This window comes from Myripristis murdjan, chromosome 19 (assembly GCF_902150065.1).
Source record: "Myripristis murdjan chromosome 19, fMyrMur1.1, whole genome shotgun sequence".
Classification (NCBI taxonomy): domain Eukaryota; kingdom Metazoa; phylum Chordata; class Actinopteri; order Holocentriformes; family Holocentridae; genus Myripristis; species Myripristis murdjan.
In genome coordinates this window covers 9,099,102-9,126,887 of record NC_043998.1, presented here as the reverse complement: position 1 = coordinate 9,126,887, position 27,786 = coordinate 9,099,102, and the positions used below count along the sequence as shown (strand labels likewise).

Sequence of the window (27,786 nt, the reverse complement as noted above, 5' to 3'; positions counted from 1 at the left end):
CATCTCAACTCCCCTTCTTTTTCACTTTTCTTGCACATTACCATTCTTCCTTTTCCCTCCCTAACTATCATTTTCTCCCATCCTTTCCCCTCGCGTATTGCCCCTCCCTCTCTCCTCCTTCATTTAATCCTGTGTTCTTTGGCTTGCTTCATTAGCTGTTGCAATAAACACACTGGGCCTCAGGATACCTCTTGAAAACTCCACATCATTATTACTGCAGAGTCAGGCTTATGTGACATATACAGGGGGGCCTCTGTACCATAAAGTAGAGCTGTGAGTGTGTGAAAGAGTGACGGTGTATGCATGTGTTCTTGTGTGTAGCATGATTGTATGCTAACACCCGCCTCCACAAAGAAATTACACAGTGGTAGGCTCTGTTGTGGCCACATTAACAGATGTATGAATAAATTCACACACACATGCATACAAGCATAGAAAAATATGTGCATGTGCACACCCTCTCTCTCTCTTCCCATTTCATTGTTCTACTGTACACTGTCTGTCCCACAATACAAATGTAAATGAGTTGTCAGGAATATTTTTCTTCAAGGATCCAGGTTTTTGGATACATGACTTCCATTCATTTCTAGCAGGAAACAGCAGTGTCTTTGCCTTTTTTCCAGTTGTTTTTTGGTGATTCTGATGACATCTCTGGTTACTCACAACTGCTCGATGTTTTCAGAGTTTCTATGGTGACCCCTTACAGGAGTAGTATGGATGGTGTTTTGACAAGGGTAGTGCTAGCGACTCCCCCTTTTTCAATAGCCTCATTATTAAGCGAGCTCTGCCTGGACTTAACTCAGCCCGTATTTCTACAACCACAAAGGACTCATAAAAACACTCTGGCAAAGTCTGAAACCACACCGTAGCATGCATGTGTGCGAGTGTGTATGTGTGTGTATATGGGCCCCCCTCCACACACACACAAACTTTTAACGGTGCTTGACTCGACTGTTGTGGCTATCTGCTGCATATATGCATGGACCCACACATACACATATACACATATAGCAAAATTCATCCATCCTTTTTATGCACTCATTGGAATGCCTACATGAATACTTAAATGAGTTTGCAGCTTTGCGCACACTCATGTGCCCACATAGACACACACTTTTGATACCTGTGGAGACTTTTAAGTTAGAAGAGAAGGCAGCTTGGCCAAGCAGTGAGCAAAACACTGAATAAATGATATCCTTTGACTTCCTGTGAAGAGTTTTGATGTGTGTAAAACATTATTCCTCGCTTGGAAACTGGATAATAACACAGTTATTTCCTGGGTCTCTCACTCTCACTCTCTGCCTCTCTCTCTCTCTCTCCAATTTCCATGGCTGTAACTTCAATGCAGATGCCAACTCTGGTCAGTCCATTTACACAGACACAGACAGAAGTGCGCACACACACACACACACACTGAGAGCTCAGTGATTCAGTCTGTCAGTAATACGGGGAGCAGAACTAACAGGGAATAAATCATTTTTCCGCAGCAGGGGCCTACTCTGAACAAAGAGCCTGTGTGTATGTGTTTTTGCTGTGTGTCTGCATGTGTGTGTATGTATTAGCGTGCATTATGGTCTATTAACCTATTACTTAAACACACTACTAATCTTCCACACATAACTGGCCGAACATTTCAACTCGAGAATAGGGAAGCAAACACAGAGAACTCTGTTTTTCTCTACTACAACAAAAATCAATCAAGTCATAAATTCCACTGAACTGCTGCAATGATTATCCATTTCACTGTTGCTTATGGCAGAGAAAAACGTGTTTGAAAAGCAAGCCGCACATAAATCCACTGCTGTATTATCAGGGACAATTCCACAGCATTTCAGAGGTACTTCAACAAGGAAATTATACTTTGGTGCAAACTTTAAGGGAATAAAGTGACTGGAGCACAAACTGAGAGGGATGGATAGATCCTGCTGCAATATATTTTCTAAACTAAGAAAACAAAATTGTACTGACTCTGAGCTTCAACTTATTACTGAAAAGCACAGTTTTGATGTCCTGAAATAAGTTAATGTGTTTTATTTTATCTAGTCAGTGTGCAGATTTTGGGCTTCATTGGTTTGAAACTGCATCATAATTTGTAAAGAATCAACTTTATTGCACAGCTGCTGCATCACCACAAAGAGTAATCATCAGAAACTGGCACACTGACAGTAATAATCTGAAATAGATCCAAGATAGGAGACCTCTTCTGTATCTACCAATGCCTACCAATATTATCTTTTTTTGGAGGCAGACCTCTTTTAGATGGCTCATGATGCAGTGATTTTAGGGTTAAATGGAAGCCCTCCTGAGATCCACTGCTTCAGTTCTCTCTTAACAGGAGGCTCTTTCATTAGACCTGTAGCCTGGGTGTGAAAGACAAACCCTCCGACTGCTGTGAAGTTCAACCTCGGCTGTCTTTGACTGTATGTTTTCAACATCTTTTACAGCATGTCTGGCTCCTTGAAGTCTGGACTACATTGGCGTGTTGGTGTGTCTTCACTCCCTTACCTGCTGTAGCTTAAGACCGACAAAGCACAGCATCCCTCTGCAGACCCTTAAGCAGTCGCCCATGCCCACGGCAGCACGCGTTACTTCTGGCCAAATCTCCTCCTGGCTCGGTTGCTGGCTCCTGTGGCAGACAACCTTCTCCCAAGCCTCCTCTGAGATCCGTCCTGAGGGAAGTGTCTTTACAATGGCTCTTGTCCCAGTACACACTGACTTTGTCATCTTAAAGAAAGAAAGAAAGAGGACAATGAAACAAAAAAGAAAAAGAGAATACAAGAATACAACTAAAATGACCCTAACATCAACACCATTACCCAAGATGTCAATTCACACTGTAGTACATTTGATCTTAATTTTAAACCAATACGTCACTAAGTAAACAAATCAAATAAAGCAAGAGAAGAAGACAAGACAGATTCAGCAATGGTGTTTGTTTGATTTATCAATCAATTTCACATAATTACCTTCTGATTATTCTTGAAAAATCGCCTCACCAGGACCGTGGAACGCTCTTTACGGTTCCTCACAAACTCACTGTTATGCAAGAAGCCCTCTCCATCTCCCTCATCACTGCTGTTGTCACCACTGCTGCTCTTGGTCACGCCTGAAGGCGACCCCTCATCGTGTCCAGTCATCATCATAGTTTCGAGAGATGCCCGCCGAAGGAAAAGCTGCTCTAAACTGCATTTATTTACTCTGGGCCTTCTGTTGAGCCTCTCTAAACTGGAGTAGCCGTCTTTGAGGCAGTGCCTGTGCTGGTGGCTGTTCTGTTGCCCTTTCTGGTGATGCTGGCGGTGGGTGGGAAGGGGAGAACAGGAAGGAGATGACTGTAGAGAGTTCGGTTCACTGGAGGAACTGCACAGAGTGGAGAGTTGACATGCTGGTGCCTAGAAGCAGAAAACAAGACAAAGCAAGCCACTCTCTCATCAGGTCTAGCTGAATGAGCAACATATGACAACATCACTTCATCACATCATCATTATTACTGAATTACTGTAGATACTAGAATATTTCTTTTCTGGTTATTTGAGCCACAGGAACAGAGCCACAGCTAAATCTTGAACAGTAATTTAAGCAAAAAAGTTCCTTTGTACCCGGTAATCATTTGTGCATTTTCTTTTCAGACAATGACACTTGAGAAAGTGCTATTAGCCCTTGTTTTTGTGGACTGAGGCAGTTGTTTTTAAGTATGTATGTATGTATGTATTTATAAAGCTAGCTGGGGAACTATCTACCCAGTGACAGGAGGCAAACAGTTGACTTTGAGACATCCAACCAGTATCCAGGACAGCAGGAACCATCAGCAGCATCACTACTGCCCTACATACCACTTAGGGTAAGTAAGCTTACATCAAAATGGGTGAACTAATCCTTTAAGGGTTCCAAGGCATGAAGCAGTGGAACAATTTGTTATGAGAGATAAACATTAGAAATGTATGCTGGTATTTGATAAGCCAGTTTTGAAGGTGGTTACAGACGTTCTCCAAATGACTGAATATTACAAAAATATTCAAACCACTTTAAAGTCAGATTTCTAGCTGTCATTAATTAAAGGGATTTCAGATTTTCCATGTCAGGCTTGTAAAGTCCACTTTTTTCTGACTGTGATCTGATTCCATGCAAAGCACATCTACTTCATGAAATGCACTGAATTTGGCGATACGCAGTAAACCAGAGCCAGTACTTTCCTCCTTTTTATTACCTTGTGGAAAGCCAGCATGGACACGGGCAGGCTGCTGCGGCGGATGTGGCGTTGGACGGGCCGAGAGGGGCTGGGGCTGTGGTGAGGGCTGACAACAGGGCTGGAGTTGGGGCTTGGACTGGATCTGGGGCTGTGGCAACAGTTGGAGTTAGGACTTGACTGAAGGCTGGACGAGGAGCAGGCGCACCGGTTGCTTCCAGTTTTGTTTCTACCTGCACTCACGCGCTCAACATGCAGTCCCAGCTGGCATGGAGAGTTTTTTCCAGCTAATGTAGTGTTGGCAATTCCTTTAATTTTCTTGTCACTGAAGACCTCTGAGCTGTAATGCAAACATTGAGAATCCATATGCACAAATGTCCCTTTCCCACTGTCATAGGGAGGGCTGTTGTGCCGTTTGGGCTGCAAGGACCACACTTGCTGGTTGTCATTGGGTTGTCTAGTTTCTCCGTTGGGTTTGGTCCCAGTAGATGAGAGTGAAGTGCCCTGAGCAGGGACTACAGCTCTGGCCCCTGTCTCACTGTCGTCGGTAGCCATGGCGTTTCCCAGGGGCTTCTTGCCCCCCCTTTGTCCCTCACTCTGCTGCAGCTTCAAGTCAAATAGCATCTAGGATCGATGAAATTAAACAGAACAAGATTACAATGCATAATCCCAAAATATGTTAAGTTATATATGCAGATCAAACAAAATTAAATACACATGAAATTACAAAATAAGCTATTATAATGGATCGGTTTTAAGTATTTAAGGTCTAACCTAGCATTTACATGATCTTTAGAATCTGACTTACTCTTTATTTTAACCAGACTTGTTGAACTATAGCAAGCATCAACAAAACAGCTTCTACCCCTTAAAATCCATTACATTTAAGCAGTGACTTTTACTTCATCTCAAATGGATTTACAGTTTTTGTAGTTACATGAATAGTAAAACTAGACAAATGCTAAATATATTCATAGGGTAGTCTTAAATTAGAAAAACGCTCTTTACATTATTCTGCACACACTTGTGGAGAAGGGACCCCATTTAGATAGCATGAGACAGAAAATGGCAGAGACTATTCGGTGGAAAGTAACAATCATAGCTCCCCAGACATTAACATGCACCTCACATCCCATTTGCATCTAGATATTACTCAGCTTGATTGCAATTACAACTGAGATTAAAAGGTGAAATGAGACTTTAATCAGACTCCAATTTAGTGAAATAAACCTTAACATCCCTAAGGATTTTTTTTAATTTTTTTATGGAAATTAAAGCTGCACAAGTCAACTTTCTACATAGGCAGCAAGAGATACCTGAAATTTGTGGACACATAAGTGACAACCCACAAAACACTGATTTGTTTACCAACCCGGCTGGTCTGTGATTACTTTATGCTAACGGATACCAACAACACAAGAGGGACAAAATCTCAATGTTGTCCATCTATCTCTGGCGCGAGTTTCAATTCACCACTTGCGAATCATATGATAGGTGTGTTTCTGCATGAAAATTTTGTCTAATGCAGCTTTAATGACCAATAATCAACATCAAACCTATAAGCCAATATAGTCAGACCAAAATGTTGACTTTAAAAATCAAAAGCATCCACATCAGGTCATGCTCTACAAGCAAATCCCACATTTCCTTTTGAATTTTCATGCACAATGAGCATAGGTCTGTCCTGTGGCAAAAAATAACTTCAGTTCCCAGTGACTTTTTCAATGACTGAGAGAGCGCGTCCAGCCATCCAGAATGTGCACTCTGTGTGTGTGTGTGTGTGTGTGTGTGTGTGTGTGTGTGTGTGTGTGTATGTGTATTGTGGAAACAGGAGCTTATGCAGCTGTACAAACCACCAGATAGAGAAGAGACTGCGGAGTTAACCCTGGAGGACTGGAGGAATTTCCTTGATACGACAGTTCACGATCGCAGCTTACAAGGCCGTGTGTGTGCAAGCGTACCACTTCTGATTGGTCCGGACACGTATCTGTGGCATATTTGTCTGCTTCGGGTCCTGAGAGAGAGAAAGAGAGAGAGAGAGACTAGTAAATACTTTTTTTCTTTCTCATGATGAATTCCCAGTGTATTGTGAGGCTTTTCCAGCACAGGTCAAGTTAACATCAAAGAATATTCAAATGAAAGCTGGAGAAAAGGGTAAGAATAATTTCAGCAAGGGGAATAATGCATATAAACAGAAACCTGAAAAGACACACGACAGAAGCAGCAAACGAAAGAAGAAACTAACACTTGAGAAGCTTAAAAAAAGCTAGTTTTCTTTTATTTCCTTCTCCGGTCTCTGCTTTCATCACTTCAGCTTTCTTATCATCAACTATTCAACTACATCACCACACAGGGTGCCAGCCATTGTTGGCGAAACAACGACTGAATTTCAAGCACTGACAGATAGAAGGCAGGGCATGTTTGTCAGCACCAATAACATTTCACAACCGTCAAAAGTACCAGCTTCCTGGGGTATCATAGTTGCTTGCCCTGCTAAGGCATATACCATGTCCGGGCTCCATATCTGGTTGAATATGCCATCCCTGTTCTTCCACATTTCTTAATATGATCCACTGTATGCTACCTAACAAAGCAGAAATGCAAAATAAACAGTTCATTGTGCATACACAGCAACAGAACTGGGAATTCATGTAATGTACCTGGCATACTTAGATAGCTGGGCTTGTTTAGACTACTGCAACGCTGAAGTATCAGAACGCTTTGTTGAATTCTTCAGTTTCAGTTGTGTCTTGAGAGAGAAAGAGTATCTGAGATGTGAGAAAGTGTGTGCATGTGTGTGTGTGTGTTTGCTTGGGTCTTATACTTTATTTACCCCAAGGGGAGACCCAGAGCTCAGGGGAGGAAAGAATAACTGTAGGAAAGCAGGGAAACAAAGACAAAGTTATGGAAAAGGGCCTGAAGACATAAACGTTGTTATATTACACAGTATATGTGCGTATTTGTCCAAAGTGGACTTTCAGAAATTAATAAACGCAGCCACATCCCCATTGTTGTTACAAAAATGTAACAACAATAATGTACTGTAATACTTATTGCTCAAATCAGACGGAAGCGACAGTTTGGAACTATTTTGCTAATTGAGGCATGTCACTGTTTTACTACACACAGGAGCCTGTTTACATACAGTATCACTCCACCCATCACTCCACTCATCATTCTGCTAGCAAAGGAAGCTGCAAGAGGGAAAACTGGTGTAGTAATACAGTATTATTCAGTAAATAAAGTAGTTCCAAAATATGGCATCAGTCTAATGGGAGAGATAAGTATTGGAATAAATTACTGTAGTTTTGGATTAAAATAGCCACCTGCTACCTGCTCACATGGACGACCAGCCACAGCTGCACAATATTAGTGGCTAGTACTCATAATAGCAAAATTGTTCCAAGACAAGATTCAGATACAGTTTAATGTAGGTAATAAATATTAGAACACATTATTGTTGTTGTGTTTTGTTGAGAACAGTTTATGATTCTTTCGGCTGCTCATGTTGTTTGGACAATTAGCTCCCACTACAATAGGTTATACCTTATTGTATCACTTAATTTGAACCATCCCCTTCAACAGCAGGTAGCCCTGGTCCAAAGCATAGTTCCTTAGAGCAGAACTTGGCCTTTAATCTTTCAGTTAGCTCGTATCTCAATGAACTGAAATTAATAAGAGGAGAAATAATGATTGATAATGACACCCACTGCACTTTAAAAACGTTGCATGATTGCTCGAGGGTATACCAACATCCTTGTAATATTCCAACAATACAGCACTATTGCCCCTTTTATTCTAAGTTGACACTATTCAAATTTATGCTATATAAAAAAGCCCAATTATCCTAACTAGTTAGAATGTCAGAAGCGGGATTAAGAGGAAAAAGTGTCTGATTTTCCCAATGATGTGTTTTGGCACTTTACAGTTCATTATTAATGGCTGGTCTTCATCCCAGGGTCATAAAACTTTTTTTGGGAATGACGTCCCTTATCAATTATCACAGAAGAAGCTGATTGATTTCACTCATTTAGTCCATATCCACTGAGCACACTCTCCGGCAAATGAATCAAAGCTGACTTGCTCCCAGATTACGTTATACTCCGGGCTAGCATGAGAGTCATCCATAACAGACACACTCAGCCACTACATACACACATACTAATTGTGTGGTTCTGGTAACGTTGTGGTGGTCAGTGATGTATAAATCCAGAAAGCTAGGGTCCAAAACCTCACCATTAGAGAGACCGCAGCCCTAAATCTCCTGCCCAAATGCGTGGGCCACAGTTGGAATGTGGGACCGACCCGAAGAGGGAGGGCCAGGCTGAGAAGATTAGAGTGTGTGTGTGTGTGAGAGAGAGAGAGTGCATGTGTGTGTGTGCGATAAAGAGAAAGAGAGAGCACAAGAGGGGTAACCTGGGTGAAGCCTTTTTTCAAGGCTCTGTGCTACATTCACACTCGCAGATTTTTGACCGAGGGGCTGAAAAAGACAAGCGCTCCATTCAGTAAGCTGCCACTGACATCGAATCTTCATACAGCTTCCTCTATTTTGCAATCTAGCTGTAGCCGTTTGATGGCAGAGATTTGATAGCTCAAAGACTTTGATGATGGGGCGTTCAGAGATGACATAGCTTTATCTGTCATGTCCGGTGCTGTGGCACTTGTATTAATGACAATGAGGTTTTGTGTCATGTGTAAAATCGTTTAGATTGCTTCGGGTGGCTACACAATAAAAGAGTTTGCCAATACTCAGACCGAAGTATGCCTTCCCACAACTTTTAACAATTTAGCAATTATTATTTTTTTCTTTAGTATGAAAGCGGACCCTGGATATTATCAATGTCCTTGTGTGGCCTTTCATGAAACAGTTCTGCGCAGTCAGATCAGAGCGGCTTTAGTGATCACGAGGATTTGCATAGCATTTACCTTTAACAACCCCTGGGTTTCAGCAATATCCATTCTATCCTTTCCTTTAAGTTGCAGTTTACTCTGTCTGTATGAAAATGAAATACCATACAATGTGACAAAATAAGCTACCACAAAAAATGACAAAAAAAAGAAAAAATGATATCCCCCAAAGTTGACCCCTCACCTAAAATGGGACACTAAACACACAGTATGCTATCTCAAGCAGAATTAGGGTTGAACTACTGGTTCCAAGGTAAACAGTGGACTTCAGTGGGTCAGTTGCACAACACAAACACAGACTGTAAACTGAAATACATGCATTAGTAATGTCACACCAAAGTGACTAAGGTCCCCTCATGACACCAATGACAGAATATGGTCACATTTTTTTTTTTTTTTTTTTTTTTTTAAAATCTTGAATCTTTGGGGAGAACAGGTCCATTACAGCTAAAAGTATTCAAAGGTAAATTATTTTTTATATTAACTTTTCATTTATAGGTTTTCAGCAGTCATCCAAGGTTGCATTTTGGAGAAATAGGTCTTGCACTATAGTGTGACTAAAGCCGAGCTCATAACAGAAGGCAACAACAGAAGAAGAATATCACCCGCATGAATCATAATTTGTTAACCAACAGGTCCAACCAGGTGAATAAAACCGTGGCAGAGTGGATCTCTCATGGCTTGCAGGTAAGGTACGAGATGACAGAGTGTCTCCTTCATTGCTTGTGTTACTGTTGTCACTCCTCCTAGCTCCAAAACGTCCACTTCATTACACCTCTCACTCTAAAAGCTAGAGATATACTTTTTTTCTTAATATTAAAGTAATAATAAATAAACAGCATGCCTGATCGGGTTCTGTCAGTGATCTTGTTTGAACATGCCTAAATTGCTTGAAATTTTCAATGTCGCTTGGGTACATTTAGGGGTGTGTACCTTTTTTGCATGGCTGTGTGTCAAATGAAAATTAAGGGTGTTGTGGCAGCCACAGCGCAGGGATCACCACAACAACAATAATGGGGAAAAGCAGTGTGAAACGAAAGTACAACAAAGCTGAAGGTGAAGCAGAAACACTCAGTCAAAGTACAGGTGAACATCTGCGTTGCTCGTTCTTGCTGCTGATGGCATGTTTTCAGTGATGGCTTGCCAATTACAGCCTCAGGTGGCTCTGTCACTGTCGGCAGCTCATCAGGATACATGTTGGGGTGGAAAGGTGACCAATTAAGGACAGGACAACTCAAGGCAAAAAGTTGTGGCTTCAAATCCTCAAACACTGTGCCTGAAAGCATGACGGTAGCTACACTTATAATGAATATATACATATATATATTTTTAAGATGGTGTGGAATTAGCCACAGGATAGCATTTCCAGTGTTTAAAGTGCTTAAAGTGGAAGTGTGTGGGCATGAACTGCAAGTTTGTCTTCGTTTGTCTGTTTTCTTTCTATTTGTGTATTTCCCTCTTTTAAGAAAATACAGAATTAAATGCCTTGTCTACACTCTTAACTAGGTGAGTGTTGATTTAAAAGATGAAAAAAAGGTTGGTAATGAAAACATACTGTCAGCATACACACATACACCAGAAAAAAGCAACGTCACACTCCACAACCAAATACACACACAAGTCAAAGTTGCTCTTATCAGCTGAACTGTGACCCTGGCCGCAGTATCAAACGTCTCTTCCAGGCTAAATCTCAGCCTTAGGCAAAACAAATGTATTTGCATACACACCCATGAACACCCCCTCACACAAACACACACACACAGGAAACCAGGTCATGTAGAGTGACAAGTGCACTGACCAAGAAAACCCTCAATCGTTTCTACTTGACCTGCTGTATTATCAGACAATATTATCAAGCACATGGCAGGATTTAAGGCTTGCATCTTGTCCTATAAAACCAAAAAACAGTTACTAGGATACAATTCATGGCAATGCTTACCCTGACTGTAGGTGCACTCTTTGTTAAAGGTAAAGTTTGTAAATCCAGTGCTCCAGTAACTCAGGATTGCGTTCTGACTCGTCTCATTGTCGGTGCTGAGCTTATTACTGAGAGACAGACAGAGAGAGAGAGAGAGCAAGAGAGAGAGACAGACAGAGAGAGAGAGAGCGAGAGAGAGAGAGAGAGAGAGAGAGAGAGGGAGAATGACATGTGGGATGGGCACTCAGTCTGCTAGTGTAGCAGCCAATCAGATTGTTTGTTGCTGCACAGTTTGACCTGAGTTCACTGCAATAAATCTTTCACCTTAACAGTCTGAGTCACGTGACTGCCAGTTACAGCACAAAATATGGGGTTTGCACACTTGGGGATTAGGCTACAAGTCATGAACCATAACTGAATGGTTTCTGTCCTAATAGCAACACTGCAAGCAACAGGGTACAGAAAAATGCAGCAGCGAAGGTGTTACTAAGTGATTTTATTGACTTACTGACTTTATAGAGATATTTCAAATCAATAGGTCATTTAAATGATTTTGCAATGGTTTTCGGAGGCAATATAAATGCTCATGGCACTAGTTTTCCATACAGACTACTATATGTGATCCTTGTTGATTTTGTTCTATCTTACTGAGATACGCTGGGCAAAATGACTGCTTTTTTTCTCCTCCATCAAATAGCAAGCAAACTCAAGACAGATTCCATGTGAAATTTAGATCAAATTATTTTACCAGCCACAACATTACAGCAGCTTACATAAAAGTGACATAGACTACACAACATACCCACATTAACATAACACACACAGATAATGTCTACAGTAGCAAGGGCTTGAGGGAAAAAGCTGTCGAGACGCCGTGTCGTCCTGGTGGAAAGTGGCCTGTATCGCCTCCCACAGCCTTTTTCCATACACATGTGCAAGCCTGGCTCTACTCGGTTTGACTTGGCACGTGAGCCAAGCGTGGCTGGGATTTGCGTTTCCATTACAACAGGGCTACCTGCGCGAAGGTATGTCTTCAACTAACAGTGTAGCCCCACCGGTCGTGGAAACAAAAGAAAAGTGATTTACTTTAAAAGGAGGTAGCATGGAGGAAAAAAACCTCTTGGACCTTCCTGAGTGCATGTGCACCTCTATTTAAATCATAGCAGAGTCTAGCAGTATTTGCAAATATTCCTATCTGCATTTACCAAAGCATAATAAAATAAACAGCACAGATTTTTCACAGTCAGAAAACCTCATCTAACCACTGAATAAGGATGCAAGAAAACATAATTTTGAGAAACCTCATGAGAAACCAGAAAACACCATTTCCCAAGTGGCCAGTGGCCAGTTTTGTCTGAGAGGTCTGAGCGACCACACAACAATGCCACAACAGCAGCAACAAAACCATGTGCTGTTTGTGGATTTAAGCTGTGAATTCCCCCTGTAGACTCTTAGATTGTGCATCTACATAATTATGTCACTATAATTCTGGTACACAAACAAGAACTTCCAGTATAAGGAAATTAAACTAGACAACAAAACAGCACCACAACTGTGATCGACAGAGAACAGAGAACGACAGAGAACGATTTTAATATGTTTTACGGTTGAATCTTCCTTTAAATCAAATATGCCTCCCTACAACTGTACACTCTTTCCCTTGGTATCAGAGTGGGCGTGTCAAACAAATACTGAGCAGTCCAGCTGCATCTTTTATTGAGCAGGTTGAGACAGACAAGGCAGTCTTGTCTGATATCTTGAGGCTTTTTTACTGATTTATAGCGCAAGATCAAAGTCGAGCTGTCATCATCTCCACCGCTCAAAGCCGAGGAGCAGGCAGTTATCGATTTCATCCAGAAACACCTTGGCTTTTGCATCCAACCGATTCGTGCAGTTGGAAAACAAGACCTCAGCCTATTGCATTTTAACAGCCTTGGTGATCCATTTTCAGACTGTTGAAGGGAAGGCTCTTGGAAGTTTGGCCAACTTCACAACCACGGATGGCAAGTGAGACGCTTCCACCCACATCGCAGCTTCAGCCAGGAGGGAGGGGAGGCTCTGAAGTCTTGCCCCCCCCCCCACCCTTTGCTGCTGCTATCCATTATCGACATCACCATTATCTGCAGACACTAGTGGCAAGTCCAAACTGTCTGAGCCAAAGAAAATAAATCCAACACAATTACGTGACTCATACGTCATGAGGATATTCCCCAGTCAGAAGATGTAACAAAAAAAGAGTGATGGCCAAAAAGATTACTTTATGTGACTCAATTTATTGACCTCTATCTGTGAAATTGCTAATGCAAAAGTTGCCAAAACATTATAACTTTACATTATAGGTTAAAGTTCTTAATGTGGATCACTACAGTAGTATATCTGGCCTGTGTCACATATATCTGTCTGGCTAACACACATGCACATACGCACACAAGCACACACACACACACACACACACACACACACACACACACACACACACACACACACACACACACACACACACACACACACACACACACACACACACACACACACACACACACACACACACACACACACACACACACACACACACACACACAATATTCTCTTATCGCCTAAGTCTAAAGACGTTATTTTGACCATCTGGGCCTACTGGTCTTATGTCCTTAGCTCAGTAGAAGCAAACAGCTGTGGATGAATCCAATTCCTAATCTCTTTCCTCAGTGCAGCAAGGAAAACCTGATGAGAAAATAAACAAGTAACACACTCGCCTCCCTAGAAAAACTGTATAAGCGGTTTCCTTGACCAAGATATTTTAATCCATTTTGCCCCAGGGGACCTGCTAAATGGCCAGCAGACAGTAGCAGACGACTGTGTGTGTGTGTGTGTGTGTGTGTGTGTGTGTGTGTGTGTGTGTGTGTGTGTGTGTGTGTATGCATATAAGTGCATGCATGCTCAGCAAAATCTCCCTGGATAGCTACAGGTTAAAAATATTCTGCTGTGACTACTCCCTTTTCTTCCTCTCTCTCAAACGACGTGCTTATTTACACTGCCGCAAGTCCCAATAGTATTATGTTTTTTCCTTAAGGTTCCTACATGACCCATTCCTGCACAAAACCTAAAATGCCACCCAGACCTCCTCTGTTTTCTGCTTCAATTTGCCATGAAATGTGCATCATGCATTTTTTTTTTTATGCTTGCCCTACAAAATAATGTCTCTGCAGGACAACAAATGAGGAATTTTGCTGAAAAATGAATAAATCCACCATTTAAAAACAGTGACACTAAATCTTTCAAAATAATTAATAGCACAAACTTTTATTAATTTTTTTTTATATTCTTCTTATTAATTAATTATTTTGTTATTATATTTCTTTTTTAAAGTGAAGTATGTGACTTAGGCTAAGTCCTTGGTTTAAACAGTTTGGATTCTCTGTATTTTAGAGATACTGCATGATGAACCTCAGGTCATGATTTCTTCCCACAAAGGCTAGAGCTTTGAAAATTAGACTATACATATTTGGAGATGCATAGGGACACTCTGAGACCTTTAACTGCATCACTAAAACACTAATGACGTGAGGCTGGCCACCAGTTCTCCAATATACATAGAAGATCAAGTCTGCCAGTGTTGAGCAGTTTCTTCCTATGCCTCTAGAAAATACCACAAATCTATAATATTTCTTAGGAAAATTAAATTCTTGCAACAATAGGAGTCTCTTGTGAAGTGTGTATCTATGATGATTTTTATAATGATTTTTAGTTGTCGATTAATCTATTGAGGGTTTTTTTTCCTATCATTAATTGGTTAATCGGTCAGTCTACAGTGTCAAAGCCATGACAAAATGGGAAGTTTGCAGATCCCAAAGTGATGTCTTCAAATTGCTTCCTTAGTGACCAGAAGCTAACAAAAACCAAAAAGTATTTTACATTGATACTCACCCAGAAAAGTCAGCAAATCTTATCATAATATTGATCTTCATGAAGGTGTAATCAGTAAATGCTCAGGATTCTTTCCTGATAAGGAGCTCAAACAAATCAGTGACTGTTTGCAACTGTTTGTCGAGCGACTGGTCAATTAATCAGCTAATCATTCTAGTTACGCTGTGAGAAACTAACACTGATTACACACACCAGCAGGCATATTACAGCATGATGACCCCTCTCCTTCCCATGCAGGAGGCAATTAGCCTCATACACAGGAACACCTTATTGGCTGTCAGCTGATAATGTCACCACAGGCAACTGTGTTTATGACCTGTGTTCAAGGCAGCAGACAACATGACCCTCCAGACATGAAGGGACATGAGATGAGCCCTAAACTTTTACATCATGACATGTGTAGTGTTTAACCCATGACTTTGACCTTCAGCAGGGTCAATTTACTGGGTGCACTCACACACAAGGGTCAGCTCTTCTATCTGCACTCATAAAAATCAAAGTATTTCACCATCTGTTGTCCAGTCTGACAGAGGTATAAAAATTTCACTTGTGTGGGTGTGTCCACGTGTGTGTCTGTCCTGTCTGGCTTAAGCGCCCATTAATTACAGTAAATGGAAGTAAATTAAGCTCCCTCTGTGTGTGTGTTGTTGTTGTGTAGGTGTTTGGGCACATGTGCAAAATCCCTTGGCAGTACCTGGGGCATTGTGACCTTTAAACTTGAAATCTGTCTTAATGTATTTATTGCAGACTTAGTGTGTTTTGTTCGGTGTGTTTAGGGTTTTAAGGTTTGTACAAGTTTGTCCTGGCACTGATCTCATACCCAATACTGCTATTAGTATCAATGTATCACTCACACTTACTTACTGGAGAATCTAAAGGTCTCAGGGACTGCTGCTCTGCTGCATACAACTAAACAATTTGCTGACCAAGCACAGAGAGGGAGAAAACCAGGGCCACTGACTATAAAATATAATTATGGTGAACTTATTGGATAATGATTATAAGGTAAGATATCGAGAATATGGTGGGGAATTAATCATTCGATCACAGCTTCCCAAGTCGTGCGGCACACTGGGGCACCATAAAGTCAGCTCAGCTTTGTGCCACAATGTTGCTCACATATCAAGATAATAATGTCCTCCAAAAAAAGTATTACATAAAAATCTAATAACAATTGACAAATGTTCACATATTTTCTCCATTCGCATCATCACATTCTTTATTCACTTATTGCTCCTTGGAGTGTTTGTTAACTGCAGCTCTTTAGATTTTGCCATCTGCCTATATGATCACATTCAGCCTCATGAGACATCAATAAGCAATTAACATTACAGTAAGTGTGCCTTTGATTTTGTATCTAACATTGATCCTACCTGAGCAGCAATTACTAAAAAGTCTGGCAATACGAATTTTCTAAAACAGGGGTGTCAGACAATGAGACCTCACTGGGGCCAATTTATTTTTATGGTAACATCGACATGACTCAAGTCGACACACGGATGTTTTAGGCTACTTTCTGGTTTATTGTTTTAAAAATCAATCAATTTGTAGCATACCAATCAATGAGAAATTGCATGTTGGCTCATGAAAATAACACATAAAAATAATGTAGAACTAGGCTACATGAAGTAGAAGAGAGAGAGATGCAACAAATACATAGGAAACAGGTCTGCCATTTATCTCCCAGAAGAAAAGAACTGCTTTTTCCATTTTTCCTGAAAAATTATACACTCCATGTCAACCTTTCACTTTTTAGATAGCATGTTCGTTAATCTAACATAACACAGCAGCAAGCCTGGTGGTTTTTCTAAACCAGCCAATTCTATTTGTGGCCGATGGATAGTTTGTGGTGTTAGGTCTAATTATGTTTTCATAATTTATCATAAATCATTAATTTATCAATTTATCCTAGAAACCTCTTATTTTGCTTATTACACATAGCTGACAGTAATTGGGTGCAAATAGTTCAATTTAAAAATGTATTTGTTTGTTTATTTCCCCTTTCCCTGCAAAACATCTTGGGGGTCAGATGAGACGTGCTTGCGGGCCGGATCTCTGACATCTCTGTCCTAAATGATAAATACTTTCACTAACAGTCCTTCATTTTAATGGTCATTTATGCCTGATGAACACCAAATCAAAACGAGTAACAATTTGTTTTAATGAGTTTGGGATGCAGTGTGAGATGATTGTGAAGCCCTGTCCTAAATCATTATTTATGCTTTCGGCGAGGGGCCATTCCTCCCACATAAAAGCCTTTTCTAATGTTCATTCATGAGGGATTATTTCACAACTCATCCAAACGATGACTCACGGCCTGGTATGTGATTAGGTCCAACCTCACATGGAGCTCTGTAAAGCCTCGAGCCGAGTAAAGTCCCGATCCGCGAGTTAGGAAACAGCAGTTTTTGTTTCTTTACCACTGTGAGGGTTTCAACACAATTTACACTCACTTTGGTGGATAATGTTGCGTCTGTGAACTGGCTGACCTGTCACCAGTGGCCAGACACTGAATCAAAGTGGCACCAAAAAACAAAACTATGTCTTGGTCATTTTAGCTGGCAGGTTCATCCAGAGAGCCACGGTGCATACTAAGTGAATTCAGGACAGTTTCACAGGGCACAGGGCTGTTTGCAGGGATCAAGCCTCTGACTTTATGGCCATCTATTTGGCCAATGAATCTTATTGTTGTCAGCTGCAATAATTAGCGTAAAATGTCATTTCAAACACCACATTTAAGCTAAGCAGAAGTAAATGAGAGCTGCATTTTGAAAATGTGCTTGTGTGCCACCAAGGGTGAAAGGTACTAATAACATTTACTTATTTTACTGTAATCAAGCAGCTTTTTGTATATGTGTACTTTTTAAGTACAGTGCTTCAACAAATATGAGAAGAGTAATCTGGTTTTACTTTGTTGGGAAACTTTTTTGTGAATGAGCTACTTTATACTTTTACCTAAGTAGCTTTTTACAGTGGCTCTTCCACCTCCACTTAAGTAAAATACCAGCAAAGCAACAATACTTCTTCTTCAGCAGCAATATCTAGTAGCTACTCTTCCCACCAGTGTGTGCCACTTAACCTCTAAAGCCACCAACTGCTCCACTTAATACTTCAGCCTAAGATCCTGTATGGCCTCCTCTCCGGCACTCCACCAGAATGACAAGCAGGTCAGACAGAGAAGGAATCCCCCTTTCTCTTGTGCAAAGGGTTGTGAAAGCAAAGGCATGTCACGTGATGACAATAGAGTGTCGCTGCTTAAACTGGTCTGACAGAACAGCAAAGACCCCGCCACAGAGAAACAGAGGGAGATGGGGAGATCCTGAGTCAAATGAGCGGGTTTACTGGGGATTAAAAGCTACGTTAACACAAATGTTTGGAGTGATCCAATCAGAACTTAGGATGCACGTTATTGGATTTTTTACTGGTATGAGATATATCAATATTTTCCAGCTCTTTAGGCTGATTGCCGATGCCGAAGCTGATATATGCACACATTTTTTGCACATTTTTCCTAATCGTAGAGCACATCAAGTCTCTCCTGTAGCGGAATAAGTATATTATGATGCCTACTCTTATCATGATGGTCCACTGGTAGCCTAGATGCAGACATAAAACACAACTCTCAAAATATACACATTCACAGGGCAAAATAAGAAAACTATAACTTAGGTTATTTAAAACATACAATATTTATTTTTACGTAACATTTTCTTTCAAACCAACCTGCAAGATTCATCCTAGTTAAACAGGCAATGAGACAATCTTAACAATAGCCACAACAGGACAGATTTGACCTATCTCACATATCGGCAAGTCACATCAGCAGAAATTTACATTCCGGGCCGACACTAATATTTCATTTTAAAGCCAATAACAGCTGATACCGCTGACGTGCCAATTTTAGCGTACATCGCTGATCAGAGCACAACCTCAGTTTCCTGCCCACTTCTGATTAGACTGCACCTGATGGACTTTCTCACATCAGCTCTACAATTACAAGCCTCTAAATTGTACGTTTTGAGCAAATGAGCTGTACAGTAATGTTATCTATGAAAACATATGCTATCATACTGTATGCTGGCAGCACTAGTAAAACCCATAGCTATGTCAGTTCTGACAAGTGGGACACTTGCACTTTGCTGGACGGTTGGTTACCCTACAGGCAGAACTAATGAACTCCAGCCTTAACTAAAACTCAATTTAATTACAGTTACACAGACATTTAGGAGCTCTAAAATCCTGGTGGATGATGGAGATAGTACTTCAGAATGAACTAAATCTGAATATCCATGTTTTAACTGAGTTTACCATCCCTAAAGGTGTATTTTAATTCAACAAATTGGGAGATGCTCTTGAATACTGACAAAAATGAGGCTGAAAAATGAAGCTCCCAAACAGTTTTGTTGATTTGGTAAAATGCACGGGTTGATCAAATTAACAGCAATCAACTGTATCACAGGTTTTGCTGATCAACAATCAGTAAAACCTAGGAAACCTAGAAAACAGTTATCCAGTTAAACCATCATGCAAAGTAAATAATGAAAATTGAAAAAGCAGAAAGAAACTCACAAAGGCACTGGTGGATACTGCAGCAAAGATGCATGTACAGAAAATCTTGCACGGGCTCCCTGTAGACATGCAGTAAAACAAGCAAGCCAAGTTGCAAAGGAATCCCCCTCTTTAACTCAGGGGGGTCACGGAAGAAAAGACACGTCACATGACTACAATAGAATCACATTCCTCCAACTACTCAGGGTTGAAAAGAAACAGCTAGACAACATGCAGTGAAAAGAAGACTGACAAAGGGAGAGATCAGCGCTGGTGGAAACACGAAATTTACCGAAAACTCAACCGTACGCCTGTAGAATATAATTAAGTTGAAACAGAATTGATGGGAACGTTTTTGATTACAGGAACAATATATGTGGCCTACGTTTTAGGCTGGATGTTTGCATTAATGACAAAATTATTGTGGGTAGGAACACATGGAAAACAGCCTTCCATCTGATGGCCTCACACAGTACTGTTGTAAAAAAAAAAAATAGCTAGACAGAATCTATATTTTATCCATAAATAGAGGAAAGGGATAGCATTCCCCTCATTATGACAAATTATGACATGCATTCACTTGATTTCAAGGGAGTGTTTCTCAAGATTTGGGTCAGGGCCCACAATGAGTCACCGGCCTGGTTCTGGTGGGTCCCCACATTAGAGGAGCATGAATATGTTTATATTAGCCTGTTGAGGCCAAATTGACTTGAGTTCATGGATGAAAAAGTTTTAGTAGCACCATTTTAGCCTCCCGGTCCTCATTTTTCATTTGCTGTGCTTACCAAGTGACCATTTGAATTTCATCATCCATCTGACTGGCAGCCGTTTCCTATGAGGAGGCAGCTTGGACACACTCAATGAGAACTCTTTACTAATGTGATTTGTCAGGAACGATCGAAGCTAGGCAATGGATTATCTTTAGTCCATGGGAAAAATGAATTCAGGAAACGAGTCTCAAAGGCAGTCATGAAAACCCAAGAACAGCCCAACACTAAAAAAATGGGATGTCCTTAAAATTTTCACTTTTTGAAAGATGTATTATTTCCTGTGGCAGACAGAAAAGGTTCTGATTTGAATGCACCGCTCTGTCTGAGTTCAGTCATTGTTAAAACGCTTAAGCCCATGAATACTGAAATGGTTACATGACTCACAGGGAATACAAGTAAAGTCACACTGTATATGAGCAAGCCATGAGGCTCCATCATGACCACTGTTTTAGATAATAAATAAGAGAAGAAAACTCTGTGCCATCACTTCATCCAGTGTGTTTTATTCCTGTTAATATGTTCTTGTACAGATGGCACATTTCTTGGGGTTTTTTTGCAGTATGCATCCTTGGATTTTTTTTACAATCAGTATACTGTAGCAAAATATGGTAACACCTCTGAATGCTAACTTTAAAAAAAAAAAGGTAGTCAGCATTGCAAAATCTAGTACCCCCTTTTCCAGACCAGTAACATATGCAGCAAGTAGTATCATCGCAAAATAAACCATGACAATGAACTAGAGCTGGGCAATATATCAATATTGTGATATGAGACCTATCATCCAGGATTTGGGTACTGTAATATTGTGTTATAGCATAAATGTTGACGTTTCTTGATTTTAAAGACTGCAGGGGTGCAATTTTCTGATCTAATTAGACTATTATGCAGTCTTATCATTTCTCTCTACCTGCTTGGTCATCATATTCATATTCCAAATGACTGCTTATCCAAAATCTCTTGCACCAATATTCATCCCTATAATGTCAATATCAAGATATCTGGTCAAAGACATCGTGATATTTGATTTTGTCCAAATCACCAAGCACTTCAATGAAACATAAAGAGAAAATCCAAGACAAGGTAGGCTACTTTTCATTTTGAACACGAACCAGCACTATTAGTAACAAAAGTGCGAGGCCGGTTACGCCGGGAGAAGTGCTGCAAACAGAACAGACTTTTCATGCGAGGGACCTGGAGAACATATGGCTTTGATTAGAGGGCAGGGCGAACAGAGACGCCAGTGGAAACTGCAGAGAAAGAGAGAGGGAGAGAGGCTCTATGTGTGAGTGTGTGCGTGTGAGAGAGAGTGTGTGTATCTGTTTGTGTATGCGTCTGTGTAACAACAGACAGAGAGGGCTGACTCAAGAAGGGGTTAGTGTACTTGCAGGGTAGAATGGACTGCGAGTGTGAATGCCGGTGTGTGTGTGAAAAAGACAGAAAGAGAGAGAGGATAAAGACTCAAGAGGGGTGACTGCACTTGAGGACTAGAATAAACAGAGTGCTGGTGTGTGTCTGCATGTGAGTGCATGGGAACATGTGTGTGTGCGTGCAACAGAGAGAGAGGGAAGGCTCAAGTAGGCTTGACCGTATTCGCAGTTGGGAATGCTGGTCAATCCCAGTCCATTTCACACATTGCATGCCAAGCAAAGCCTCGACTGTGACCCTCTGACTGTCAGTTCATGGCAATTATCAAAACAACAATGGTATACAAATGCTGCACATATAACCCATCTCTGTAGGTGCTAATGAGCATCAAGATTATAGGACTTAGCTACAGTCCTGCACTGAGCCAAGTTCAGTGCCAAGTCAATTTCCAAACTGGTGTGAGCAAAGGTTTTTTCAAGAGCACAATATTTAATATGATAAGGATACACTACTTAATAGAGAATAAAATGACTCTATGTGATAGCATTCTAATCACATTATTTCAGATGATAGCCCAATGCACAGAAAACTCCAAACAGGTTCAAGAGAAAGCTCAAGTCTGGTGTTAATCCAACACCCAATGAAATAAATCACTGACTGAGACTCAGGTGTTCCTGACCCCTGGCTTTTACATCCTGATTATCACATGATTGTTTGCTTCCAACTGTGCCTAAGATTTGTTCAGGTTCACACATGTTGACTGAACTATGTAAGTCCACAATAACTGTGTGTAGGAGTTAAGTAGAGCTACTAGGGAAAATCAGTTTAGTCAGGTTCAGTGCCAGTAATATTACATCAATTCAGCATATGGCTTTCCTCTGTTACAGGATTTTTTCCCCATTAATTCAGCTTCACTGTCAAAGAAGCGGTTCCAGGTTATGCATCTTCCTATCATGTGAGGCTTGGCTCAATGCTCTCCACCACTGGTAGAGAGTATTGTTTTTGTCAGCAAATAGTGGTAGGAGTGCACCAGGCCTAGAAAAGTGCATATTTGGGATGAACAATTAACAAAAATATAACCAAAATCACTATATAGCCAAGAGCAATATCCTAATGTCAGGAACTACAATGATAGAGGTAAAATGGATGTCAAAATAGCATTATAAATGAAGTGTTGAGGTGCTACAGAGATGCTCAGGCTTGTTAATTGTATTCTTCAGATATGAGAAAACATGTTTGTTTGGCACAGATCCCTGAAAAAAACACATCACTTTAATAGTTTTTTCAGTGAAACTAAATATCATGGTGCAAAAATGTCCAGCTAAATATCATAATCACAATATCAAAGTAATTGCAATCGTTCACACCTAGTGCATGTGTGCATTATTAAACTGAGTGGTATTCCACTTCAAAGAGGAACAACAATTTAAAAATTCAGCATATAATCCCACATTAATACTTGCAACCGTTCATTCTGACTGTTGTACACCAAATTCAAAGCAAACCAGTGCAAGACCAACTCTCATGCAATGCAGTGGCTGTTTTTTTTTTTTTTTTTCTTGTAAAGAAAGGCAAAGTGCAGCACCAATTTTCTAAGCATGCAGAAAAAAAGATCTACTTCTACATATCTTTTCCCAGTGGTCATGGGGGATCAGATCAATATACAGTATGTGAACACAATGCTCTTCGAAAGCCAGAGAACCGGGAGCCAAGACTCAAACCTGTGATGTCATCAAGATAAAAACCCTGGAGCTGCTCCATAAGAGAGAACATAAGAAGCACCAAGGGAGATTTTCTGGAAATATAGTCATCACCACACCTTCCCTGCAACTACAGCCACAGGCTAGGCCCATGCCATAATATCTGAATGAGCTGTTTTTGCTTGTCCCTTCCTTGTTATCCGTGTGTCAGACTGCCAGTTGCGGGGTGTGTTACTTAGTAAGTTGTCCATGCATGTCTCCACCAAAGCTGCCAGGGACACATTCCTTTACAGCTATTATACTCAGCAAATACTGTGATCATGATCTGGACTGAATTAAACGGAGTGGTGTTTTCCTTTGACTTCCATTTGGAATTAATTCATCTTTATGCTTTAAAACAACTTTCACTGAAGGATCACATGGAGGGGGCTGAGGGTCACAGAGTGTCCCACAGATGATGCCTGAGGGATTCTGGCTATGTAAACAATTATGTGACCCGTCCAACCTCAGCATACACGCGCGCGCGCACACACACACACACACACACACACACACACACACACACACACACACACACACACACACACACACACACACACACACACACACCTCAGCCTGCCAAGCTGGCAAATAGCATTCACAGAGAATGAGAGCTGACATCTTTGCAAAAATTCAATATATTTTAGAATAAACGCTGAAATACAATGCCCTCAAAATAGATCCGCTCAAGGAAGCCCAAATACATCCGCTTTACACCACAAAGCCCCATTTGTTAACACTTTGTCCCAATAAGAGCCCAGAAGTGATATCTGGTGCCTGTGGCTTGTTAACACCACAGAGAGTGAAACTTACGAGCTCATTCTTACACATTACCCCGAGTGCTAACTTCAAGTGAATGCAATGACATTAAACTCATTCCCGTTTTGCTCGTGACACCAACAAGGATGGGTGGACAGTGGGTATCAGTTTGGGGAGCCCTGACCTCCTGAACAACTTCACAAAACAACACCGAGCCGTGAGGCAAAACCGCTCGGTGCAGTGTGAGCCGCGTGAAAAAGGTGCGTAAACGTGTTTGGCGGTGATGTGGCACAAACTTACCGGGCAGCGTTTTCAACTTCAGCTAGAGAGGGGTATTCCACGTGGTCTGTCTGTGTACCAACTCAGTGCGTAGTGTGCCGCGACACGGTACAGCTGAGTGTTGTGGAGAAAGTAAGCGGAGGGAAAGTTGATGCAGTGGCTAAGGTAGCGCCGGGAAACCGCTCTGCCTCTCTTCTGACGCGTTCACGTGCTCCGCGCAAGCTCCTACATTCCAGTTGCTGCACTGAAACACGACCTGCCTCTCACTTGCTTTTGGTCGGAAAAGATTGAAAGATTGTTAATGGGTGTGTTTTTGCAATAAAATTGAGTTTGCATCAGTAATATCTGGGATGCAGCAATTTGGATCTCAAATGATTCAAAATGAAAGTGCCTCTAATGATAGATCAGGAAAAAATAACATTTTATGTGCATCATTCATAGCACAATTGATGCTGCCCATTGATGACCCATTCTGATGGATGCAGCAATCACAGCCATCGTCCTACATTTGTATATAGTGCACCTGTATATAGAGTGAAAGCTCTGCATATCCACAACACATGACATATCAACCATGTATAAAGCTAAAATACAACAAAACAAGAAGACAACATGTTCCTACCTGGCACTGGCTAGAGAAGTATGTGTAGCTAGACAAGCAATTGCTCTGTCTGTGAGAAGAGACAAGGGCTGCACTTATTTTTTTTTTTCCAGTAAAACTAGAAGCCTATCAAATTATTAGCTCCCTCAGCATGTCACTTCTATGTAAGATGTTGGTTTGATAGGTGAAAAAGATGTGAAAGTTGGAAAAATGCCAGAATTTACAGTTGCTTTAATGTGTTTTTAATACAAATGACATATAGTTTAATTTATTAGAATTGATTTAATATATATGAGAATTTGATGAGCGTGTGGGCTGTTTGATATAAGACTCATTTTTGTGTTTTTTTGGGGTGAGGGGGTGGTTTGTTTGTTTGTTTTTGCATTTATGTGGCACTTTGAATAGTAGCCAAGAGTTTCTAGTGGTGACAAGTGTAATGTTTCCAAAAGCAAATGAAGGCTCTCTCTCTCTCTCTCTCTCTCTCTCTCTCTCTCTCTCTCTCTCTCTCTCTCTCTCTCTCTCTCTCTCTCTCTCTCTCTCTCTCTCTCTCTCTCTCTCTGCTGGTAGTCTAGGACAGAAGGACAATGGCTCCTGGTCTGGTTTACGATAAGTGGCGTGGAAGCTGTGTGTGTGTGTGTGTGTGTGTGTGAGAGAGAGAGAGAGTGTGTGTGTGAGTATGTGTATGGTGTGTTGTGTCATTACATTGGAATGTCTGGCCACCATTTTTCACTATAGCCATGCAGTCCTTCACATTAGGCAGCCTGTCCTGTCTTTATGCTTGAGTTCCCACTAAAATGCTTTGTAGTTGTTTTAAAGCAGTGACATTATGACCAATATCAGTCGTCCATCTGCAAATTACTCATTTGCATAGACTAGCCTTTAATAATTTCAGAGGTTTACATATCATGGAATGCATTGGAATTCTTACTTGCAGCTGAGAACAAATTATATCTTTTTATATTTATGGCCCTGCAGTAATGTGAGACTGCTTATCATCTTGTCAGCTGAAATGTATAATGGTGGGGAAATAACATTTGGAAAGAATATGTGGCCTAATAATTAATGCCACATTGATTCATGCTGACACTGAGTTTGTTGGCGGAGGCTGAGGTGGCCTGAGCAGCCAACATATGGTAGACGATAATGGTTTCATTGTTGCGCTGATTCCCTGTTTAATACTGAAGTAGTTAGAGTTTGTGTACAGTTTGCAGTTTTGGTTCAGACTCACACCCGGTCACACCCCCTCCTTTGTGTGTGTGTGTGTGTGTGTGTGCACCAGTGGGAAAAGGTGTGTGCATGTGTGAGAGAGAAGAGGGAGCGAAGAGTGTGTGTGTTTATTGGGGAGAGGGAGAGAGAGAGAAGGAGAGAGGATACCCCCTTCCACTTCACAGCCTATAACTGCATTTATTTCAACTTGGAAAATGAGGGATTATTTTCCGATTCCCTCCCACCCCACTGATGGGAAGTCTTATGCCATCCAGGAGGAATGTGCAAGCCCTCTGCTTCTCCGTCACTCCATCCAGCACCAGGGCTGGGAACCCAAAAAAAAAAAAGAGAGAAAATCAAAAGGGGTTTCCCTGGTGGGGTCCCTTTGGCTCAGTGCACAACATCATCATGTGCTCTCAACAGCTTGTTCCAGTGTGACTCAAGATCTTTGACCCATGCCCTACTTTCCTCTCTGATGTACACTAACAAACAAACCAAAGGAAAAACTCTTTAGAATGCAATGCAGCAATGTGGTGCTGTTGCACTCCCATAATTAAAGTTTGGAAGAGAAATAGATGCCCCTTTTTTTATTTTCCTCCATCCTATCCACCCTTCATCCCCATTTGTCAGTCCTCCTCCCCCTCACTTCCACCTCTACGTGCCCCACACATACTTCCACCTTATTTTTCCTCCGGTAACCTCCCTTACCTCTGACTTGCTCTCATCTTTCTCTCCTTAGCCCTGACCCCAGTGTCTTTCTGTACATACCTCCACCCAGCCCTTCTCTCTCTCCGCCGTCCCTCCTCCCCTGTCTGACTGACAGCACGTCTGTCTCCTTTCCATCTGCACTACCTCTCCACCGACCTTCTCTCCCTCCCCCACCTGGCCACTCTCATTTCTCGCTCTGCCATGTCACACCTTTTAACAAGAATTTCAAGTGCCTTCTTGACTGGTGGCTCACTCATTCACCAACAAACACATATGTCAAGAAGTGATTAAGCGCTCTGGAGTATAGTCTTGCAGATCACTATTTTTAAAATTATTAAAGCATGAGGGCATAATAAAATGAGGTACAAAAAGTCTCCATGATCCAAAGAACATATATTCAAATCAATTTATTGATTTGTCTGAATGACTGACATTTTAACTGACACTGAATTGAATGGATATGGTTGCCCACATCAGTTCATGAATGTAATTTAGGGTCTAAGAAGAAGAAGAAGGAGAGGACAAATAGTAAGACTTTATATTCCAGACAGTGTACCTGATTCTTATATTGCTTGAAGGTTCCCCTGATCCCACGCTGTAATAGGTTTAGGTTAAGCGAGACTGTCAGGAAATGGTGTGAGATGACACACTGCAATGAGGCTGGCAGAGAGGAGATATCTTCACACACACGCACACACACACACACACACACACACATATTGGTGGCAGTCTTGATGTTATCTGTGGTGTCAGCTAAGGCTGGTGTTTGCCTCTCCAGAGCAAGACTCCTAACAGCAAACTGCAAAAAAAAAAACTAACTGAAGTAACTGGCCAACACATCATATCTCTATTCAGGGCCACAGGGTTTGGAGCCTGTC

The 27,786-nt window shown here is 41.2% G+C and overlaps 1 protein-coding gene across 4 annotated transcripts in view; it reads right to left on the bottom strand.

Moving 5' to 3' along the window:
• plce1 (phospholipase C, epsilon 1) overlaps positions 1-24,530 on the bottom strand; it is a 111,148-nt gene extending 86,618 nt beyond the window's left edge. Inside the window, exons 1-5 of one of the 4 annotated variants that reach the window (XM_030078568.1) lie at positions 24,415-24,530; positions 6,037-6,197; positions 4,205-4,807; positions 2,967-3,389; positions 2,506-2,724 (exon numbers count right to left, since the gene is read on the bottom strand). In XM_030078568.1, the coding sequence (XP_029934428.1) occupies positions 2,506-2,724; positions 2,967-3,389; positions 4,205-4,807 (1,245 nt within the window). In that variant the 5' untranslated portion in view covers positions 6,037-6,197; positions 24,415-24,530. Of the gene's footprint in view, positions 1-2,505; positions 2,725-2,966; positions 3,390-4,204; positions 4,808-6,036; positions 6,198-6,643; positions 6,697-11,030; positions 11,094-24,414 lie in introns of those variants that run through there. The other 3 variants (XM_030078569.1, XM_030078570.1, XM_030078567.1) reach the window with 3 other exon arrangements.
• Between the last annotated feature and the right edge of the window lie 3,256 nt (positions 24,531-27,786).